Source organism: Trematomus bernacchii, unplaced genomic scaffold (genome assembly GCF_902827165.1).
Source record: "Trematomus bernacchii unplaced genomic scaffold, fTreBer1.1, whole genome shotgun sequence".
NCBI classification, from domain to species: domain Eukaryota; kingdom Metazoa; phylum Chordata; class Actinopteri; order Perciformes; family Nototheniidae; genus Trematomus; species Trematomus bernacchii.
Window position 1 is genome coordinate 1058096 of NW_022987584.1, and position 22271 is coordinate 1080366.

Consider the following 22271-nt stretch of genomic DNA (forward strand, 5'->3'; position numbering starts at 1 on the left):
CCTCCATCATAATGAAGTGCTTTGAGCGGTTAGTCAAATTATTCATCACCTCCTCCCTCCCTGAATCTCTGGACCCCCTGCAGTTTGCCTACAGAGCAAACAGGTCCACAGACGACGCCATAGCCCTCACCCTCCACACTGCCCTCTCACACCTGGACCCGAAGAACAGGAACACATATGTGAGAATGCTGTTCATTGACTACAGTTCAGCATTCAATACCATTGTGCCCTCCAAGCTGGCCATCAAGCTCAGAGATCTCGGGCTCAACAGCGCCCTCTGTGACTGGATCCTGAACTTCCTGACGGGCAGACCCCAGGCAGTGCGGGTGGGAAACATCACATCCTCCACCCTGATTCTCAACACCGGTGCCCCTCAAGGCTGCGTGCTCAGCCCTCTCCTCTACTCCCTGTTCACCCACGACTGCGTGGCCACACACAGCTCCAACACCATCGTGAAGTTTGCTGATGACACGACCGTCATCGGCCAGATCACAGACGATGACGAGACGGCGTACAGAGAGGAGGTCGAAAACCTGACATCTTGGTGCCAGGAGAACAACCTCCATCTCAACATCAGCAAAACAAAGGAGCTGATTGTGGACTACAGGAAGCAGCAGGGAGAGGGACACGCCCCCATCGCCATCAATGGGACTACGGTGGAGAGAGTCAGCAGCTTCAGGTTTCTTGGGGTCCACATCACTGAGGACCTGACATGGTCTCTTCACACCACCACCATCACCAAGAAAGCTCGACAGCGGCTCTTCTTCCTCCGCAGGTTGAGGAGGTTCAAAATGGATTCCAGGATACTCTGCAACTTCTCCAGGTGCACGATAGAGAGTATCCTGACTGGCAGCATGACGGCCTGGTACGGCAGCTGCACCGACCTCGATCGTAAGGCTTTACAGAGGGTGGTGAAAACTGCACAGCACATCACCAGGACGGAGCTGCCATCCATGGAGGACCTTTACTCCCAGCGGCTCAGGAAGAAATCACGACGGATTATCAAAGACCCCCATCACCCCAGCCACAAACTGTTCTTTCTGTTGCCGTCTGGCAGACGTTACCGCAGCATCCTGGCAAGGACAAGAAGATTCGGAGACAGTTTCTTCCCGCGGGCAGTGAGACTGTTAAAAAATTGAACTGTTGAAACAACTTCAAACATTCATCTGCTACTCAGTAGTATGTATCTAATACCTAATATATATATATCATTCCAATAACTTGTATATAGACTCATACTGCACTATTCCACATCATAACTTTATTTCATTTTTATAACTATTATTATTTTTGTATTGCTCATGCTCTTATTGTTATTATGTTATTATGTTGCATTGTTGGAGAAGCCTGTGACATAAGATTTTCAACTGCATAATTACTCTGTAGCTATGTCAGATTGACAATAAAGAACCTTGAACCTTGAACCTTGATTACCTGCTCACTAAGGCTTACGATGCAGCGGCGCGCATGGGCCGTGTAGGCACCTCATGCTCGCCCTCTCAGCTTCCCTGCAGCAGGAGGCTCTTAGCGCTTCCTTAAACCAAGGGTACAAGCTTCAGTTCCGACGCTGGCCCCCAGTCTTCAGCCGGGTCAAAATGACCACCATAACCGACCCGGCAAAATAAATCGCCCTAAACCAGGAGCTGTCAGTCCTCCTTGCAATCGAGCCTGTGGACCCCATCTCACAGCCCGGGCTTCTACTCGACCTACTTCCTGGTAAGGAAGAAAGGCAGTGGACTTCGCCCAATCCTCGATCTGAGGGGACTCAACAAGTTCCTAAAGATTTTACCTTTTCATGTGCTGAGCACAGCGGACGTTCTTCGTACCGTGGCCAGGGGGGAATGGTTCACGTCGACTTGAAGGACGCTTATTTTCATGTGCCTATTGTGCCTCATCACAGGCAGTTTCTTCGCTTTGCCTTCAGAGGTCGTCATTTCCAGTTCAGGGTGCTCCCATTCGGACTCTCCCTCTCCTTAGACGACTGGTTAATCTGTGCACCATCCCGGTTACAGACGATCCAGGACACGGCTCTCCTTCTCTCTCATGTCGCCCGGCTAGGCCTCAGGGTGAACATGGAGAGGAGTTGTCTGAACCCCTCTCAGAGCCTAACCTTCATTGGGGTGGCTCTGGACAGTCACTCAACCAGTGAAGGCAGTGTTCTCGCCCCGCTCCTGGTGTTGCTTGATTCTAGCAGGAGCCGCCTGGCTAGGCTGTCCTGTTAAACTTCCTTGTTTAACCCAGCTAGGTGCGGGCCTGTCCATCTGCTGCACAGACTCTGCTGTGGGACGCCTTGGCGTCTCCCCAACAGGAAGGACCTCTTGTCTCAGTTGGAGGGTCGGATGTGGCACCCCGACCCCTGCCACCTCCAGCTGTGGGTCTGGCCACTGGAGGGCCCGACCCACTGCTGAGCGACTGCATAGAGTCTGTCAGGAAGACTATTCTCAAATGCTAGGGCACCATCTACTCGCAGGCAGTACGAAAACAGGTGGAAACTGTTTTTTTGACTGGTGCCAAGGGCAAAATGAGGACCCAGCATATTGCTCGGTACCTACGACCCTTGAGTTCCTTCAGTCCCTCCTGGACGACGGCCGGTGTCCCGCTACCGTCAGGGTGTATGTGGCTGCTATATCAGCTCAACACGCAAGGGCTGACAACAGCACAGTGGGGAGCCATAGGCTGGTATCCCTCTTTTTAAAGGGGAGCTCTGAGGCTTCGCCCCCCGAATATCCCAAGGGCCCTACATGGGACCTGCCCTTGGTGCTGGATGCCCTATGCTTGCCTCCTGTTGAACCTTTGTTACAGGCAGAACTGAGGTGGCTCTCAGCTAAGACTGCTTTCCCTCTTGCCATCACCTCAGCAAAGCGTGTAAGCGAGCTTCAGGCCTTGTCCGTGAACAGCTCGTGTCTGAGGTGGAACTCAGATGGCTCAGGTGTCACCTTTGACCGAACACAGCGTTCCTCCCTAAGGTGCTGGCACGCTCTCATTTTAATCGGCCTATCCAGCTGGCAGGGTTTGACCCCCCATCAGGAGAGGGGGAAGAGAGGTCAAGACTCCTATGCCCGGTGCGGGCCCTTAGAGCTTATGTCCAGACTACCGCAGGCATGCGTCAGTCTGAACAGCTCTTTCTGTGTTACGGTGGTCCTAGAAGGGGCTGTGCGCTCTCAAAACAGCGCTTGTCCCACTGGATCATGGACGTCATTGCCCAGGCATACAAGGCGAATGACCGTCCCTTGCCACCCAGAGTAAAGTGCCCCTCTACCAGGAGTGTCTCCACGTCATGGGCGACCTTGAGAGGTGTGCCCCTGGAGGACATATGGGCTGCGGCCACATGGGCATCTCTGAGCACATTCGCCAGATACTACAGGGTGAATGTTGCCGCCCCTCACCCGCTGGGTGTGGTCCTCCTGCAGAGTCCGCCTAGGCCATCCTTATAGGGGGAGTATTCAGACTTCCTCGTGACTCTGTTGGTATAGGTCATCCAGTGCTAAAGCACCGCCTCTGGCGGTCAGTAAGTATGAAATAGAACGATAGTTACGTATGTAACTACGGTTCTATGAATACTGGATGACCGCCAGAGTTCTTGGTCACTCGGAATCTCGTGTTTCCGCGAGAAGATTCCATAGAACTGAACTCGTTGACAATACCGGAACTTATACCTTCCGGGGTCATACGAGGTCACACGTGACTTTGTTGATATAAATATTCGACCTACGCATGCGCGAGACAGAAGATATCCAGTGCTAAAGCACCGCCTCTGGCGGTCATCCAGTATTCATAGAACCGTAGTTACATACGTAACTATCGTTTTATGGAGGAGTTGATTAGATGAGTACAGGTGCTCCTCATTGTGAACCAGCTGCGCCTTCTAACGATCACCACACTGCACAGGAGAGAGAGAGAGAAGACAGAGAGGAGGAGGAGAAAGCAAAACACCTAAACCATAACACTGTCCAGGAAATATGCCCAAATCAACAAAAACTGCGAGCCGGCAGGCAAGACGCTCCGCTTCTGAAATGCGCCTGGTAGGGTATGACGCCGGAGGAGGCCGGACCAAAACCGCGGCGCAGCCGTAACGCGGCGCAGACGGACCCGGTGGAATCTAGGGGTTAGAGTTTTACTCGCTACAGGGTGCACTTTGAGGGTTTGTGACTCTGCACACCGTTCACATGCAGAAACACCTTCAACACACAAGGGGACGGGTAATAACCAGAAAAGCATGACATGGGACCTTTAATGTTAGCTAATAGCAAAGGTAGCTAACGTTAACTAAAACCACCATGCCATTCATGTTATAAGAGCTTTTCTGAAATGAATTGAAAATGTTTAAATGCTTATTAAAAACATGTTAACAATGTCACAAATGATAAATAACTGTCACGAAATGCATATGTACTGTTTCTGGTTTTGAACATTTCTGAACATACAGCCATCATGTGGTGTCCTTTTTCTCAACCAAGGCTTATTTGAACTGGTCAAATATGCAGTCTTGATCAAACACAAATCAAGATTCTGTTACTGTACTGTTTATTTCTGCCCTCAAAAGTTTTCTGAAACGTATTTTAGTGCACTATTTAGCTGTAATTTGAGATCGTTTTTATAACGCCATTTTCAAATCAAATCAAATCAAGTTTTATTTATATAGCACATTTTTAAACGATTTTTGGTCGAGCCAAAGTGCTGTACATATAATAAAAAAATACCCTGCAGTAAAGACACTTTACAGCAAATACAACAGCACAGTTTGTTCAGAATATCAGTATGAGAAAACGACACCCTCTGTCCTTAGACCCTCTAGACCCTCTGTCCTTAGACCCTCTGTCCTTAGACCCTCTGTCCTTAGTCCCTCTGTCCTTAGACCCTCTGTCCTTAGACCCTCTGTCCTTAGACCCTCTGTCCTTAGTCCCTCTGTCCTTAGACCCTCTGTCCTTAGACCCTCTGTCCTTAGTCCCTCTGTCCTTAGACCCTCTGTCCTTAGACCTTCTGTCCTTAGACCCTCTGTCCTTAGACCCTCTGTCCTTAGACCCTCTGTCCTTAGACCTTCTGTCCTTAGACCCTCTGTCCATAGACCCTCTGTCCTTAGACCCTCTGTCCTTAGTCCCTCTGTCCTTAGACCTTCTGTCCTTAGACCCTCTGTCCTTAGACCCTCTGTCCTTAGACCCTCTGTCCTTAGACCTTCTGTCCTTAGACCCTCTGTCCTTAGTCCCTCTGTCCTTAGACCCTCTGTCCTTAGACCTTCTGTCCTTAGACCCTCTGTTCTTAGACCCTCTGTCCTTAGACCCTCTGTCCTTAGACCTTCTGTCCTTAGACCCTCTGTCCTTAGACCTTCTGTCCTTAGACCCTCTGTCCTTAGACCCTCTGTCCTTAGACCCTCTGTCCTTAGTCCCTCTGTCCTTAGACCCTCTGTCCTTAGACCCTCACATCGTACAAGGAAACACTTCCGGAGAAACCCCACAGTTTAAAGGGAACATGGGAGAAACCTCAGGGAGAGCAACAGAGGAGGGATCCCTCTCCCAGGACGGACAGACGTGCAATAGATGCCGTGTGTAAATCCAAGAGATAATACATTTTACAGCTTTTAATTTGAATTTTAATACATTTTGTGATTAACTTCAAGCAGAATCTTTCCAAACTCGGATAAAACTGTAAAAATATGCAGTGCTGATCAAACATGAATAACAGTTAGTTATATAGTAAGTTATATAGATAGATAGTTATATAGTTAGGTAGATTGTTTTCACATTTGTGTACATATATCCGGATGCGCCAAAATGTCCAATGCCCCTACCAGGATTGTCATTTTGAAACCAGTGACATTTAATTCCCACAAAAGCAGGAACCATGATGGCAGACAGAGGCAGAGCCAGTTGCAGTTTAAGCCAGGAATTTTGATGAATACAGAAACATTTGATCAAACTGACCGGACTGAAAATGAAAGGGACATTCAAGACACAACAGATGTTGAAGAAGATGATTTGGTGGTAGATAATATCGATGACTTGTGTCGGAGTCGGGAGGGCTGATCATTTATTCCGGCAAATGACTCAGACCTACTAATTGACCTAACAGAAGTTATTGAGTCTCTGTAAGTTTACTGCTTGGCTCAGATCCACCAACGTCAGCAAGATCTCACCTCTATTAACTCCTGAAGAACCAGGTTCAATGAACTGCTGTTTCAATTCAGACGACCCCCTAAATCTGTTTAAGCGATCCTGAAGGATTCTGATATCAGTAATGAGGTGTGGCCCTACCTAAGTGTGAGTGTGGCAGTGTGCAATCTCACCTTTGAAGCAGGAGAGGAGAGCGCACATGTCTTTCAAGTTGTCCCAATCCAAAAGGTGGGATCTGTTTATTTGAAGAAAAATAGGTCCACACTTGAACAGGGTTTTTACCTTCTCTCGTTACAACATTATAATCATACTAAACATATCATGCTGTGATCATGTTCTAAAGTGAAACTTTAATTCACAGTTTTACATTTATTACACTAAATTGTAACTTCAACTGCCCAATTCAGTTGTGACATTTAAAATCTCCCGACAGAATTTAGAGGCATCTCCTCATAAATGACCGGTGATAATAAAAAGCACATTCAAACTTTCATTCACCAAATCAGTTCATTTGCTCATTTCCACATTCATATACTTCAACTAGTCCCGCATGAATTCAGAGGACCTTTCCTCACAGGTGGCAGGGTACTAACTTTCAACAAACATCAATTCATTCCACTCATTTCACAAAGAAATTCACTCAGCATTCAACAAAGAAATTCGAGAGATATTTACCAAGTTTGAGAGAACCTTACCGAGAGCAAAACCCCAGCTCCCAGGGAGAGTATACCAGGGGAACCCCCCCCCCCCCCCCCTCTCTCCAGTCTGCTCCCTCTCTACCAGTGTCTTTATGCTCAAAAACAGGACAGAGAAACCTAAAGACCCCTCCTCCATACCCATATCTGTGGAAACTGGGCATCTGATGCACAGGACTGGACATGACCAGACATATTCTATGGCTATGACACAAAACCTTTTTGGGGCCTCAGTGTATTTCTCCTTAAGTCAGGAGCCCCCCCCCCCCCTGTGTACTGCTGTGAGGGGAGAGAGAAGAAACTGCCTCTTCTCTTATCAGTGACACCCATAAACCATTACAGGCCTTACACTCTCTTTAACAAACATAGAATTCCAGAGAAATATTGTACTTTAACACAAAACTTGAATTTTCCAATATATTTATTTTTTCAAAAGAAATTGACTGTGAACACAGAAAAGAAACGGCTGTCACAATGAAGTCAAATGATGAACATGAGAGAAATCAGATGATATCAGAGTTTAAATAAAGGGTCTCTCTTCTCAAACCCAACATGTACTAGGAAAGCAGAAAGCAGACATTTAGAAATGTAAATGTGCAGTAGTTGCTCAGAGACGACTCCTCTCAGACTTGATGTGAAACCTCCAGGAACAAAAGGATGGAGGAGTGAACACATTACCCTTCATCCCTCCCCCTAAATCCCACCCTTGATACCCCCTCCTCTCTAAAGATGGACTTTCATATTTCAAACATTTAACACCTTTCTCCAGAAATAGTGACTCTCAGTGAGTTTCAGTTCTAACCTGGATAACTGCGACTGAGTCTCACATTACAAGTATCTCTAGTGTCTCTCTTCTCATACCCAACGTGTCTTAGTGTTTTAAAGATCACTTCAAAAAGGACAAAAACTCAAACATTTCAATTGAACATAAATGTGAAATAAAAATATTCAGTGAATGTTGGGCAACAAAACATAGCAAGAACCTTTCTGAACTCGATGCTCACTAAAATTGCAACTACACACAACGGGTAATTGATTAGGAAGTATTATACATAAAGACTATATTAAGAAATGTACGGAAAAGATCAAGAGATGCTTCTATTTACAGATGTTCCCTAAACGTCTCATTCACAGGCTGCTGGTAGACAGATCATTGTTACGTTCAGCATCGCAGCAACAGTATAAGGCTGCTTTATCGAAATCAAAAAACATTTTCATTAACCAGAGCACTCTCATATAGAGCTAAGTGTGTGAGGACAGCAGGGTTTTGGGAGGTCTGAATGTAGTCCATAAAAAACATGTTTATTAGAACGTAAAGTCACTGTTGGTCAGCTTTACATTTGGAGAAAAGCAGGAGGAATGCTAGCTTGACTCAGAAAAGGATCAGATGGAGGCAGAGTGAGTGCGCTGGTGGGCTTTAAGACTACAACCATGAGAAAAGGTTTTTCCACACTCTTCACACCAGTATGGTTTCTCTCCTGTGTGAATACGATGATGGCTCTGAAGATGACTTGATGTAGTGAATGACTTGACACACTGATCACAGCTGTATGGTTTCTCTCCCGTGTGACTGCGATGATGGACTGAGAGACCACTTGATGAAATGAACGTTTTCCCACACTCTTCACACCAGTATGGTTTCTCTCCTGTGTGAATACGATGATGGACTGAGAGATAACTTGATGAAGTGAACGTTTTTCCACACTCTTCACAGCTGTGTGGTTTTCCTCCAGTGTGAATGAGCTGATGAGTTGAAAGGCTGCTTTTCTGAGCAAAAGTTTTCCCACACATTTCACAGCTGTGTGGTTTCTCTCCAGTGTGAATGAGCTGATGAGTTGAAAGGCTGCTTTTCCTAGCAAAGGTTTTCCCACACTGGTCACAGCTGTGTGGTTTCTCTCCAGTGTGAATGAGCTGATGAGTTGAAAGGCTGCTTTTCTGAGCAAAAGTGTTCCCACACTGGTCACAGCTGTACGGTTTCTCTCCTGTATGAATGCGCTGATGAGCTGAAAGGTTGCTTTTCCTAGCAAAGGTTTTCCCACACTGGTCACAGCTGTACGGTTTCTCTCCAGTATGAATACGCTGATGATTCTTTAAAGAATTAGATGTTGTGAGGGATTTGTTACACTGGTCACATATGTGAGGTCCGGTTCGCTTTCTTCTTCTCCGTTCCTAAAATATACAGTGAGAGACAAAGAGTCAGTGAGAGGCCGTCGTGCAGAGATCTACAAAAATACAAGCCCATTTGATTTCATATGACCAAATCATACTTAATCAAAATGTAGGTTTTCTTTTATTTAAAAAACTTTAGTTAAAATACTTCACCTTATTTATTTTTTTTAAAGATTTCTGAATTTCTTTCTGAATTTTTCTTAAAGGGGACCTATCATGCAAAATGCACTTTTGTACGTCTTTTCTACATGAATATGTGTCCCCGGTGTTCCAGGGAACTCACCAAGTGTCAGAAAACACAACCCTCTCTATTTTCCTCCATACCCAAATCTCTAAAAAAGGGGCTGCAACGGATCTGATAAAAACTGATCCAGATTTGAACACTGTCCTGACGTCAGGACGGTGGCGCTACGGCTATTGGGCCAACTCCACCAATCAGGAGGAGACAGCCACGGCCATTGCCGTTCGAAAGCGCTGGAGACGCTGTAGTACATATGCCAGGCCTGTAAGGTCTTCTTTGTTATTTATTGAGCTTTAAAACAAATGAATAACGACTCTATATAATAAAACACGGAGGACGGAGATCTCTTTTTCTCCCCCTCTTCTGACAGCCCAGCAGCTGATCAGAGCACGTCTCCCCTCTCCTGCAGGGGGGCGTGGTCAGCAGAATCAGACCCATAGACAGCAAACAGCACATAGAGCGAAATGAGGCATGGCTAAAATCATGATCTGTTTGGTATTTTGAAAACAGAAACGTATAAATATACCTTATATAGGTATGGCCCTACAATATATCATTTAAATATAGCATGATAGGTGTCCTTTAAATGTATCATTTATTTAATTTATTTTTGTATTGGTTTTTCAGTTGAATTATACGTTCAGGGTAATCTACAGTTAATATACTGTTCAAATTATTATTTGTTTTAAAGTTCAATAAATGGATGTTCTCAAAGTCAATTAATAATCATATTTAATAATCATGATATCAATTATTGACCAAAAATAATCGTGATTATGATTTTTGCCATAATCGAGTAGCCCTAGTGTGTGTGTGTGTGTGTGTGTGTGTGTGTGTGTGTGTGTGTGTGTGTGTGTGTGTGTGTGTGTGTGTGTGTGTGTGTGTGTGTGTGTGTGTGTGTGTGTGTCAAGAGCTCTGCTGCCTTCCAGGTCTGAACAAAGGAACTGGAGATTACTTTGTGATTGTGTGTTTTAAAGACTGTTAAATTAAACTAGAGACACTACATACTGATATACACCTGAACATCAGCAGGAGAGGACTCTTTAAAGTAGAGACACTACATACTGATATACACCTGAACATCAGCAGGAGAGGACTCTTTAAAGTAGAGACACTACATACTGATATACACCTGAACATCAGCAGGAGAGGACTCTTTAAAGTAGAGACACTACATGCTGATATACACCTGAACATCAGCAGGAGAGGACTCTTTAAAGTAGAGACACAACATACTGATGTACACCTGAAGATCAGCAGGAGAGGACTCTTTAAAGTAGAGACACTACATACTGATATACACCTGAACATCAGCAGGAGAGGACTCTTTAAAGTAGAGACACTACATACTGATATACACCTGAACATCAGCAGGAGAGAACTCTTTAAAGTAGAGACACTACATACTGATATACACCTGAACATCAGCAGGAGAGGACTCTTTAAAGTAGAGACACTACATACTGATATACACCTGAACATCAGCAGGAGAGGACTCTTTAAAATAGAGCCACTACATACTGATATACACCTGAACATCAGCAGGAGAGGACTCTTTAAAGTAGAGACACTACATGCTGATATACACCTGAACATCAGCAGGAGAGGACTCTTTAAAGTAGAGACGCTACATACTGATATACACCTGAACATCAGCAGGAGAGGACTCTTTAAAGTAGAGACACTACTGATATACACCTGAACATCAGCAGGAGAGGACTCTTTAAAGTAGAGACACTACATACTGATATACACCTGAACATCAGCAGGAGAGGACTCTTTAAAGTAGAGACACTACATACTGATATACACCTGAACATCAGCAGGAGAGGACTCTTTAAAGTAGAGACACTACATACTGATATACACCTGAACATCAGCAGGAGAGGACTCTTTAAAGTAGAGACACTACATACTGATATACACCTGAACATCAGCAGGAGAGGACTCTTTAAAGTAGAGACACTACATACTGATATACACCTGAACATCAGCAGGAGAGGACTCTTTAAAGTAGAGACACTACATACTGATATACACCTGAACATCAGCAGGAGAGGACTCTTTAAAGTAGAGACACTACATACTGATATACACCTGAACATCAGCAGGAGAGGACTCTTTAAAGTAGAGACACTACATACTGATATACACCTGAACATCAGCAGGAGAGGACTCTTTAAAGTAGAGACACTACATACTGATATACACCTGAACATCAGCAGGAGAGGACTCTTTAAAGTAGAGACACTACATACTGATATACACCTGAACATCAGCAGGAGAGGACTCTTTAAAGTAGAGACACTACATACTGATATACACCTGAACATCAGCAGGAGGACTCTTTAAAGTAGAGACACTACATACTGATATACACCTGAACATCAGCAGGAGAGAACTCTTTAAAGTAGAGACACTACATACTGATATACACCTGAACATCAGCAGGAGAGGACTCTTTAAAGTAGAGACACTACATACTGATGTACACCTGAACATCAGCAGGAGAGGACTCTTTAAAGTAGAGACACAACATACTGATGTACACCTGAACATCAGCAGGAGAGGACTTTTTAAAGTAGAGACACTACATACTGATGTACACCTGAACATCAGCAGGAGAGGACTCTTTAAAGTAGAGACACTACATACTGATATACACCTGAACATCAGCAGGAGAGGACTCTTTAAAGTAGAGACACTACTGATATACACCTGAACATCAGCAGGAGAGGACTCTTTAAAGTAGAGACACTACATACTGATATACACCTGAACATCAGCAGGAGAGGACTCTTTAAAGTAGAGACACTACATACTGATATACACCTGAACATCAGCAGGAGAGGACTCTTTAAAGTAGAGACACTACATACTGATATACACCTGAACATCAGCAGGAGAGGACTCTTTAAAGTAGAGACACTACATACTGATATACACCTGAACATCAGCAGGAGAGGACTCTTTAAAGTAGAGACACTACATACTGATATACACCTGAACATCAGCAGGAGAGGACTCTTTAAAGTAGAGACACTACATACTGATATACACCTGAACATCAGCAGGAGAGAACTCTTTAAAGTAGAGACACTACATACTGATATACACCTGAACATCAGCAGGAGAGGACTCTTTAAAGTAGAGACACAACATACTGATGTACACCTGAACATCAGCAGGAGAGGACTTTTTAAAGTAGAGACACTACATGCTGATATACACCTGAACATCAGCAGGAGAGGACTCTTTAAAGTAGAGACACAACATACTGATGTACACCTGAAGATCAGCAGGAGAGGACTCTTTAAAGTAGAGACACTACATACTGATATACACCTGAACATCAGCAGGAGAGGACTCTTTAAAGTAGAGACACTACATACTGATATACACCTGAACATCAGCAGGAGAGAACTCTTTAAAGTAGAGACACTACATACTGATATACACCTGAACATCAGCAGGAGAGGACTCTTTAAAGTAGAGACACTACATACTGATATACACCTGAACATCAGCAGGAGAGGACTCTTTAAAATAGAGACACTACATACTGATATACACCTGAACATCAGCAGGAGAGGACTCTTTAAAGTAGAGACACTACATGCTGATATACACCTGAACATCAGCAGGAGAGGACTCTTTAAAGTAGAGACGCTACATACTGATATACACCTGAACATCAGCAGGAGAGGACTCTTTAAAGTAGAGACGCTACATACTGATATACACCTGAACATCAGCAGGAGAGGACTCTTTAAAGTAGAGACACTACATACTAATATACACCTGAACATCAGCAGGAGAGGACTCTTTAAAGTACAGACACTACATACTGATATACACCTGAACATCAGCAGGAGAGAACTCTTTAAAGTAGAGACACTACATACTGATATACACCTGAACATCAGCAGGAGAGGACTCTTTAAAGTAGAGACACTACATACTGATGTACACCTGAACATCAGCAGGAGAGGACTCTTTAAAGTAGAGACACAACATACTGATGTACACCTGAAGATCAGCAGGAGAGGACTCTTTAAAGTAGAGACACTACATACTGATATACACCTGAACATCAGCAGGAGAGGACTCTTTAAAGTAGAGACGCTACATACTGATATACACCTGAACATCAGCAGGAGAGGACTCTTTAAAGTAGAGACACTACATACTAATATACACCTGAACATCAGCAGGAGAGGACTCTTTAAAGTACAGACACTACATACTGATATACACCTGAACATCAGCAGGAGAGAACTCTTTAAAGTAGAGACACTACATACTGATATACACCTGAACATCAGCAGGAGAGGACTCTTTAAAGTAGAGACACTACATACTGATGTACACCTGAACATCAGCAGGAGAGGACTCTTTAAAGTAGAGACACAACATACTGATGTACACCTGAAGATCAGCAGGAGAGGACTCTTTAAAGTAGAGACACTACATACTGATATACACCTGAACATCAGCAGGAGAGAACTCTTTAAAGTAGAGACACTACATACTGATATACACCTGAACATCAGCAGGAGAGGACTCTTTAAAGTAGAGACACTACATACTGATATACACCTGAACATCAGCAGGAGAGGACTCTTTAAAATAGAGACACTACATACTGATATACACCTGAACATCAGCAGGAGAGGACTCTTTAAAGTAGAGACACTACATGCTGATATACACCTGAACATCAGCAGGAGAGGACTCTTTAAAGTAGAGACACAACATACTGATGTACACCTGAAGATCAGCAGGAGAGGACTCTTTAAAGTAGAGACACTACATACTGATATACACCTGAACATCAGCAGGAGAGAACTCTTTAAAGTAGAGACACTACATACTGATATACACCTGAACATCAGCAGGAGAGGACTCTTTAAAGTAGAGACACTACATACTGATATACACCTGAACATCAGCAGGAGAGGACTCTTTAAAGTAGAGACACTACATACTGATATACACCTGAACATCAGCAGGAGAGGACTCTTTAAAGTAGAGACACAACATACTGATGTACACCTGAAGATCAGCAGGAGAGGACTCTTTAAAATAGAGACACTACATACTGATATACACCTGAACATCAGCAGGAGAGAACTCTTTAAAGTAGAGACACTACATACTGATATACACCTGAACATCAGCAGGAGAGGACTCTTTAAAGTAGAGACACTACATACTGATATACACCTGAACATCAGCAGGAGAGGACTCTTTAAAGTAGAGACACTACATACTGATATACACCTGAACATCAGCAGGAGAGGACTCTTTAAAATAGAGACACTACATACTGATATACACCTGAACATCAGCAGGAGAGGACTCTTTAAAGTAGAGACACTACATGCTGATATACACCTGAACATCAGCAGGAGAGGACTCTTTAAAGTAGAGACACAACATACTGATGTACACCTGAAGATCAGCAGGAGAGGACTCTTTAAAGTAGAGACACTACATACTGATATACACCTGAACATCAGCAGGAGAGGACTCTTTAAAGTAGAGACGCTACATACTGATATACACCTGAACATCAGCAGGAGAGGACTCTTTAAAGTAGAGACACTACATACTAATATACACCTGAACATCAGCAGGAGAGGACTCTTTAAAGTACAGACACTACATACTGATATACACCTGAACATCAGCAGGAGAGAACTCTTTAAAGTAGAGACACTACATACTGATATACACCTGAACATCAGCAGGAGAGGACTCTTTAAAGTAGAGACACTACATACTGATGTACACCTGAACATCAGCAGGAGAGGACTCTTTAAAGTAGAGACACAACATACTGATGTACACCTGAAGATCAGCAGGAGAGGACTCTTTAAAGTAGAGACACTACATACTGATATACACCTGAACATCAGCAGGAGAGAACTCTTTAAAGTAGAGACACTACATACTGATATACACCTGAACATCAGCAGGAGAGGACTCTTTAAAGTAGAGACACTACATACTGATATACACCTGAACATCAGCAGGAGAGGACTCTTTAAAATAGAGACACTACATACTGATATACACCTGAACATCAGCAGGAGAGGACTCTTTAAAGTAGAGACACTACATGCTGATATACACCTGAACATCAGCAGGAGAGGACTCTTTAAAGTAGAGACACAACATACTGATGTACACCTGAAGATCAGCAGGAGAGGACTCTTTAAAGTAGAGACACTACATACTGATATACACCTGAACATCAGCAGGAGAGAACTCTTTAAAGTAGAGACACTACAAACTGATATACACCTGAACATCAGCAGGAGAGGACTCTTTAAAGTAGAGACACTACATACTGATATACACCTGAACATCAGCAGGAGAGGACTCTTTAAAGTAGAGACACTACATACTGATATACACCTGAACATCAGCAGGAGAGGACTCTTTAAAGTAGAGACACAACATACTGATGTACACCTGAAGATCAGCAGGAGAGGACTCTTTAAAATAGAGACACTACATACTGATATACACCTGAACATCAGCAGGAGAGAACTCTTTAAAGTAGAGACACTACATACTGATATACACCTGAACATCAGCAGGAGAGGACTCTTTAAAGTAGAGACACTACATACTGATATACACCTGAACATCAGCAGGAGAGGACTCTTTAAAATAGAGACACAACATACTGATGTACACCTGAAGATCAGCAGGAGAGGACTCTTTAAAGTAGAGACACTACATACTGATATACACCTGAACATCAGCAGGAGAGGACTCTTTAAAGTAGAGACACTACATACTGATATACACCTGAACATCAGCAGGAGAGGACTCTTTAAAGTAGAGACACTACATACTGATATACACCTGAACATCAGCAGGAGAGGACTCTTTAAAGTAGAGACACTACATACTGATATACACCTGAACATCAGCAGGAGAGAACTCTTTAAATTAGAGACACTACATACTGATATACACCTGAACATCAGCAGGAGAGAACTCTTTAAAGTAGAGACACTACATACTGATATACACCTGAACATCAGCAGGAGAGGACTCTTTAAAGTAGAGACACAACATACTGATGTACACCTGAAGATCAGCAGGAGAGGACTCTTTAAAATAGAGACACTACATACTGATATACACCTGAACATCAGCAGGAGAGAACTCTTTAAAGTAGAGACACTACATACTGATATACACCTGAACATCAGCAGGAGAGGACTCTTTAAAGTAGAGACACTACATACTGATATACACCTGAACACCAGCAGGAGAGGACTCTTTAAAATAGAGACACAACATACTGATGTACACCTGAAGATCAGCAGGAGAGGACTCTTTAAAGTAGAGACACTACATACTGATATACACCTGAACATCAGCAGGAGAGAACTCTTTAAAGTAGAGACACTACATACTGATATACACCTGAACATCAGCAGGAGAGGACTCTTTAAAGTAGAGACACTACATACTGATATACACCTGAACATCAGCAGGAGAGGACTCTTTAAAGTAGAGACACTACATACTGATATACACCTGAACATCAGCAGGAGAGGACTCTTTAAAGTAGAGACACTACATACTGATATACACCTGAACATCAGCAGGAGAGAACTCTTTAAAGTAGAGACACTACATACTGATATACACCTGAACATCAGCAGGAGAGGACTCTTTAAAGTAGAGACACTACTACTGATGTACACCTGAACATCAGCAGGAGAGGACTCTTAAAGTAGAGACACAACATACTGATGTACAACCTGAACATCAGCAGGAGAGGACTTTTTAAAGTAGAGACACTACATGCTGATATACACCTGAACATCAGCAGGAGAAGGACTCTTTAAAGTAGAGACACAACATACTGATGTACACCTGAAGATCAGCAGGAGAGGACTCTTTAAAGTAGAGACACTACACTACTGATATAACACCTGAACATCAGCAGGAGAGGACTCTTTAAAGTAGAGACACTACATACTGATATACACCTGAACATCAGCAGGAGAGAACTCTTTAAAGTAGAGACACTACATACTGATATACACCTGAACATCAGCAGGAGAGGGACTCTTTAAAGTAGAGACACTACATACTGATATACACCTGAACATCAGCAGGAGAGGACTCTTTAAAATAGAGACACGACATACTGATATACACCTGAACATCAGCAGGAGAGACTCTTAAAGTAGAGACAACTACATGCTGATATACACCTGAACATCAGCAGGAGAGGAACTCTTTAAAGTAGAGGACGCTACATACTGATATAACACCTGAACATCAGCAGGAGAGGACTCTTTAAAGTAGAGACGCTACATACTGATATACACCTGAACATCAGCAGGAGAGGACTCTTTAAAGTAGAGACACTACATACTAATATACACCTGAACATCAGCAGGAGAGGACTCTTTAAAGTACAGACACTACATACTGATATACACCTGAACATCAGCAGGAGAGAACTCTTTAAAGTAGAGACACTACATACTGATATACACCTGAACATCAGCAGGAGAGGACTCTTTAAAGTAGAGACACTACATACTGATGTACACCTGAACATCAGCAGGAGAGGACTCTTTAAAGTAGAGACACAACATACTGATGTACACCTGAAGATCAGCAGGAGAGGACTCTTTAAAGTAGAGACACTAGCATACTGATATACACCTGAACATCAGCAGGAGAGAACTCTTTAAAGTAGAGACACTACATACTGATCTACACCTGAACATCAGCAGGAGAGGACTCTTTAAAGTAGAGACACTACATACTGATATACACCTGAACATCAGCAGGAGAGGACTCTTTAAAATAGAGACACTACATACTGATATACACCTGAACATCAGCAGGAGAGGACTCTTTAAAGTAGAGACACTACATACTGATATACACCTGAACATCAGCAGGAGAGGACTCTTTAAAGTAGAGACACTACATACTGATATACACCTGAACATCAGCAGGAGAGGACTCTTTAAAGTAGAGACACTACATACTGATGTACACCTGAAGATCAGCAGGAGAGGACTCTTTAAAGTAGAGACACTACATACTGATATACACCTGAACATCAGCAGGAGAGGACTCTTTAAAGTAGAGACACTACATACTGATATACACCTGAACATCAGCAGGAGAGACTCTTTAAAGTAGAGACACTACATACTGATATACACCTGAACATCAGCAGGAGAGGACTCTTAAAGTAGAGACACTACATACTGATATACACCTGAACATCAGCAGGAGAGGACTCTTTAAAGTAGAGACACAACATACTGATGTACACCTGAAGATCAGCAGGAGAGGACTCTTTAAAGTAGAGACACTACATACTGATATACACCTGAAACATCAGCAGGAGAGGGACTCTTTAAAAGTAGAGAGCAACTACATACTGATATACACCTGCAACATCAGCAGGAGAGGACTCTTTAAAGTAGAGACACTAACTCTGATGTACACCTGAAGATCAGCAGGAGAGACTCTTTAAAATAGAGACACTACATACTGATATAGCAACCTGAACATCAGGCAGAGAGGACTCTTTAAAGTAGAGACACTACATGCTGATATACACCTGAACATCAGCAGGAGAGGACTCTTTAAAGTAGAGACACACATACTGATGTACACCTGAAAGATCAGCAGGAGAGGACTCTTTAAAGTAGAGACAACTACATACTGAGTATAAACCTGAACATCAGCAGGAGAGAAACTCTTTAAAAGTAGAGACACTACATACTGATATACACCTGAACATCAGCAGGAGAGGACTCTTTAAAGTAGAGACACTACATACTGATATACCCTGAAGCATCAGGGGCAGGAGAGGACTCTTTAAAATAGAGACAACACATAACTGATGTACACCTGACATCAGCAGGAGAGGACTCTTAAAGTAGAGACACTACATACTGATATACACCTGAACATCAGCAGGAGAGGACTCTTTAAAGTAGAGACACTACATACTGATATACACCTGAACATCAGGCAGGAGAGGACTCTTTAAAATAGAGACACTACATACTGATATACACCTGAACATCAGCAGGAGAGGACTCTTTAAAATAGAGACACTACATACTGATATACACCTGAACATCAGCAGGAGAGCTCTTTAAAGTAGGACACTACATACTGATACACCTGAACATCAGCAGGAGAGACTCTTTAAAGTAGAGACACCACATCCTGATATACACCTGAAGATCAGCAGGAGAGGACTCTTTAAAGTAGAGACACTACATACTGATATACACCTGAACATCAGCAGGAGAGGACTCTTTAAAGTAGAGACACTACATACTGATATACACCTGAACATCAGCAGGAGAGGACTCTTTAAAGTAGAGACACTACATACTGATATACACCTGAACATCAGCAGGAGAGGACTCTTTAAAGTAGAGACACTACATACTGATATACACCTGAACATCAGCAGGAGAGGACTCTTTAAAGTAGAGACACTACATACTGATATACACCTGAACATCAGCAGGAGAGGACTCTTTAAAGTAGAGACACTACATACTGATATACACCTGAACATCAGCAGGAGAGGAACTCTTTAAAGTAGAGACACTACATACTGATATACACCTGAACATCAGCAGGAGAGGACTCTTTAAAGTAGAGACACTACATACTGATGTACACCTGAACATCAGCAGGAGAGGACTCTTTAAAGTAGAGACACTACATACTGATGTACACCTGAACATCAGCAGGAGAGGACTCTTTAAAGTAGAGACACTACATACTGATATACACCTGAACATCAGCAGGAGAGGACTCTTTAAAGTAGAGACACACATACTGATATACACCTGAACATCAGCAGGAGAGGACTCTTTAAAGTAGAGACACTACATACTGATATACACCTGAACATCAGCAGGAGAGGACTCTTTAAAGTAGAGAAGACTACATACTGATATACACCTGAACATCAGCAGGAGAGGACTCTTTAAAGTAGAGACACTACATACTGATATACACCTGAACATCAGCAGGAGAGGACTCTTTAAAATAGAGACACTACATACTGATATACACCTGAACATCAGCAGGAGAGGACTCTTTAAAGTAGAGACACTACATGCTGATATACACCTGAACATCAGCAGGAGAGGACTCTTTAAAGTAGAGACGCTACATACTGATATACACCTGAACATCAGCAGGAGAGGAACTCTTTAAAGTAGAGACCGCTACATACTGATATACACCTGAACATCAGCAGGAGAGGAACTCTTTAAAGTAGAGACACTACATACTGAATATACACCTGAACATCAGCAGGAGAGGACTCTTTAAAGTAGAGACACAACATACTGATGTACACCTGAAGATCAGCAGGAGAGGACTCTTTAAAATAGAGACACTACATACTGATATACACCTGAACATCAGCAGGAGAGAACTCTTTAAAGTAGAGACACTACATACTGATATACACCTGAACATCAGCAGGAGAGGACTCTTTAAAGTAGAGACACTACATACTGATATACACCTGAACACCAGCAGGAGAGGACTCTTTAAAATAGAGACACAACATACTGATGTACACCTGAAGATCAGCAGGAGAGGACTCTTTAAAGTAGAGACACTACATACTGATATACACCTGAACATCAGCAGGAGAGAACTCTTTAAAGTAGAGACACTACATACTGATATACACCTGAACATCAGCAGGAGAGGACTCTTTAAAGTAGAGACACTACATACTGATATACACCTGAACATCAGCAGGAGAGGACTCTTTAAAGTAGAGACACTACATACTGATATACACCTGAACATCAGCAGGAGAGGACTCTTTAAAGTAGAGACACTACATACTGATATACACCTGAACATCAGCAGGAGAGAACTCTTTAAAGTAGAGACACTACATACTGATATACACCTGAACATCAGCAGGAGAGGACTCTTTAAAGTAGAGACACTACATACTGATGTACACCTGAACATCAGCAGGAGAGGACTCTTTAAAGTAGAGACACAACATACTGATGTACACCTGAACATCAGCAGGAGAGGACTTTTTAAAGTAGAGACACTACATGCTGATATACACCTGAACATCAGCAGGAGAGGACTCTTTAAAGTAGAGACACAACATACTGATGTACACCTGAAGATCAGCAGGAGAGGACTCTTTAAAGTAGAGACACTACATACTGATATACACCTGAACATCAGCAGGAGAGGACTCTTTAAAGTAGAGACACTACATACTGATATACACCTGAACATCAGCAGGAGAGAACTCTTTAAAGTAGAGACACTACATACTGATATACACCTGAACATCAGCAGGAGAGGACTCTTTAAAGTAGAGACACTACATACTGATATACACCTGAACATCAGCAGGAGAGGACTCTTTAAAATAGAGACACTACATACTGATATACACCTGAACATCAGCAGGAGAGGACTCTTTAAAGTAGAGACACTACATGCTGATATACACCTGAACATCAGCAGGAGAGGACTCTTTAAAGTAGAGACGCTACATACTGATATACACCTGAACATCAGCAGGAGAGGACTCTTTAAAGTAGAGACGCTACATACTGATATACACCTGAACATCAGCAGGAGAGGACTCTTTAAAGTAGAGACACTACATACTAATATACACCTGAACATCAGCAGGAGAGGACTCTTTAAAGTACAGACACTACATACTGATATACACCTGAACATCAGCAGGAGAGAACTCTTTAAAGTAGAGACACTACATACTGATATACACCTGAACATCAGCAGGAGAGGACTCTTTAAAGTAGAGACACTACATACTGATGTACACCTGAACATCAGCAGGAGAGGACTCTTTAAAGTAGAGACACAACATACTGATGTACACCTGAAGATCAGCAGGAGAGGACTCTTTAAAGTAGAGACACTACATACTGATATACACCTGAACATCAGCAGGAGAGGACTCTTTAAAGTAGAGACGCTACATACTGATATACACCTGAACAT

The 22271-nt window shown here is 42.9% G+C and overlaps 1 protein-coding gene and 1 pseudogene across 1 annotated transcript; both read right to left on the reverse strand.

Annotated features, from left to right (window-relative positions):
* LOC117480800 overlaps positions 1 to 22271 on the reverse strand; it is a 67321-nt pseudogene that overhangs the window by 26072 nt on the left and 18978 nt on the right.
* Positions 7771 to 9054, reverse strand: LOC117480831 (zinc finger protein 665-like). Its single transcript, XM_034128315.1, has 2 exons — positions 9037 to 9054; positions 7771 to 8971 (listed from the first exon to the last, which is right to left on the reverse strand). Exons 1-2 carry the CDS (start codon positions 9052 to 9054, stop codon positions 8186 to 8188), a joined length of 804 nt encoding a protein of 267 aa, XP_033984206.1. The 3' UTR covers positions 7771 to 8185.